Source organism: Rhagoletis zephyria, unplaced genomic scaffold, assembly GCF_001687245.7.
Source record: "Rhagoletis zephyria isolate East Lansing unplaced genomic scaffold, Rhagoletis_zephyria_1.1 Rzeph_scaffold_04341, whole genome shotgun sequence".
Classification (NCBI taxonomy): Eukaryota; Metazoa; Arthropoda; class Insecta; order Diptera; family Tephritidae; genus Rhagoletis; species Rhagoletis zephyria.
The window spans coordinates 25,805-28,305 of NW_016161424.1; the positions used below are offsets into that span (position 1 = coordinate 25,805).

General features: G+C 35.0%; 1 protein-coding gene across 2 annotated transcripts; it reads left to right on the forward strand.

The window, feature by feature from the left end:
* Positions 1-228: 228 nt before the first annotated feature.
* On the forward strand, positions 229-2,501 carry LOC108370602 (probable palmitoyltransferase ZDHHC16). 2 transcript variants are annotated; one of them, XM_017625956.1, is made up of 7 exons: positions 229-426; positions 517-646; positions 714-908; positions 985-1,102; positions 1,326-1,537; positions 1,603-1,931; positions 1,994-2,501. In XM_017625956.1, the coding sequence occupies exons 1-7, from the start codon at positions 380-382 to the stop codon at positions 2,106-2,108; spliced, it is 1,146 nt and encodes a 381-aa protein (XP_017481445.1). In that variant the 5' UTR covers positions 229-379; the 3' UTR covers positions 2,109-2,501. The 2 variants fall into 2 exon arrangements, with proteins under 2 accessions (XP_017481445.1, XP_017481446.1); XM_017625957.1 differs by having other exon boundaries at positions 1,603-1,927.

Sequence of the window (2,501 nt, forward strand, 5' to 3'; positions counted from 1 at the left end):
ATTAGGTTGGCTGTCATTTGCAACAAAACTTTCACCGAGTGAGGTTCTAGGTGAGAAAAAATGTAGAAGACGAAACTTTTTATATGTATGAATGGTGAATGACGAAATGGAAAACGTGGGTTTGTCAGACCACTTGTATGGTGTATTTCCCCCTTTACCTTTAGAAAAGCTACATTATTTCCCATCAGCTGTTTTTTTGTTTATCGTTATAGAAATAAAGCACATTAATTTTAGTGGCTATGCTCTGCTATATAATAAAAACATTAATCTTTTTTAAAGCTGAACAATTTGCAAAATAAAATCAACAAATGGAACACATAAACTGGCTCTGAGTGAGTGGAAGTACATTAGAGCTAAGGCTAACATATTTATAATAACAATGAGTCGTTTCAACTGGCGGTCCATTGCCGTATTAAAAAACTTCATGTAAGTGCTAAAAGTTTTGTAATCTTAAGTTGTTCCAGTTACAGTAAACTAAAACATATGAAATTCAACCGAATTTCTTCTTTGCTCCAGCAATAAAAGTCGTAATCGTTGGCGCTATGCAAAATCATGGTTTCACAGACTGGTCACAAACTTCGATTCAGATACTTGTTTGGAACCCATGTTCTGGTTCGTCGATAATTATACACATCTTTTAGGGCCAGTAAATATTACGATATTTAAAATCTTTTATATTAACTATACATAGTTTAATAATACACATATCTTAGTTTTTCCTATTTGCTGTATCGGGATTGACGATAGCTGTAGTTTTAATAGCTTATTGGATTGGTTTGCCCTTTTGGTGGCAGAAAAGCCCTAAAGCTACCGTGGTTTTACTCATTATTGGTAACTGGTTGTTGCTTAATGTCGTCTTCCACTATATAATGGGGGTGATAACACCACCTGGAGAGCCGCCAAAAATAGTAAGTAAATCATTTTAGTCCCAATGATATACATACATACATACTACATGTGTACGTACGTTTATTTTTTTTTTAGGACGATGGCACATTTGAGGTGCGCAAAATATGTAAGAAGTGTCATTCACCCAAGGCGCCGCGCACACATCACTGCTCTATTTGCAACAAATGTATACTAAAAATGGATCACCACTGTCGTACGTACTTTAAACAGACGGTATTCCGTTCGAAATATTAATACTTTTGGTTATTTTTGTTATTCATGATGTTATAACAAAAATAACCGCATATGTTTTGCTGGGTGGAGTTCTGTCTCTGCTATTGTAAAGCATGTGATGACATGACGGCAATAAAAGTGTTATTCACCGAGTTTATTTAGTAATGTCCATAATAGTTTCAAACATTCATCAATTCTTACAGCGTGGCTTAACAACTGCGTGGGCTTTTTTAATCACCGCTACTTCTTCCTTTACATGGCCTATACTACTATCGGTTGTCTTTTCCTAATTGTTTTCGGCTTTGAAATTGGTTATAAAAATTTGTGGGTCGATAATGGTGATAGTTGGATAGAGTCGGAACCGTTAGAAGGGCAACCAGTTAAATTTAACCTCAGTGGACACATCATACCGGTTGTAAGAGAATTTGCATGTAGTAGTGCCGCCTTTGAAAATCCACTCAAGCTTTATTATTTTAACAGACGCATGCCCACGAATACGATGATGACCTACTGCTGCCCGCTAAACACCTACTGCCTACACCGCTCATAACAGAAGATGACATATTTTCAGTTGGGAGGCGTCGGGCTTTAATATTTATGACCGTAACAAATTTGACTGCGGTACTGGCGTTGGGTGCGCTAACGATATGGCATGCAAAAATGATAACACGTGGTGAAACAAGCATAGAAGCGCTTATTAACCAAGAAGAAACCGAACGCATGCTGAAAGAAAATAAAATTTATGTAAACCCATATAATTTTGGTGCACGTAAAAATTGGAAATTATTTCTGGGTTTGGTGCGTGGTAGGTTCGTATTTTTCATGTTGAAATTTGTCAGAGCATGTGCAATATGTAATAATTTTTTTTTAGAAAATTTTGGCGTTGCGTTTTACTACCATCCTGGCATAAACCGGAAGGCAACGGCTTAATTTTTCACACAGTGCATGATGAGCGTGTAACTTTATCAGCCGATGAATGGCCATAAGAGGACGTGTTTGCTAAAATTAATATTTAACTAAGTTTAAAGCACAACACATTGCCATTGAAGCTATCAAATACAAAGTCATTAATTTATTGTAATTTTTGCAGCAATGTAAGTAACTGTATAGCCAAAAATGCATTCACTGCTAATAGTTAAGCAAATGAGCGTATTGTGAACATTCCCAGATTAAATTTTATTTATCTAGTTTATAATAAAAAGTGTGATTTTGCATTAGGTGTTGCACTGTACCTTACTTGTCCCAAATTTAAATTTGAAACAATAACATGTTCATAATTAGAATAAAATTTTAATTAATGTAGAAGAAATATTCACTTTGCAACTTATCTAATGTTCACCTCTCCATATTAAATGATTTTTCTGCATTTATAAAATTTT

Excerpts from the sequence above, each read along its gene's own strand:
- LOC108370602 (XM_017625956.1), top strand. The coding sequence starts at position 380 with ATGAGTCGTTTCAACTGGCGGTCCATTGCCGTATTAAAAAACTTCAT. Across the intron at positions 647-713 it reads ATACACATCTTTTAGGGCCA|TTTTTCCTATTTGCTGTATC; the intron begins GTAAATATTACG and ends CACATATCTTAG. Across the intron at positions 909-984 it reads CTGGAGAGCCGCCAAAAATA|GACGATGGCACATTTGAGGT; the intron begins GTAAGTAAATCA and ends TTTTTTTTTTAG.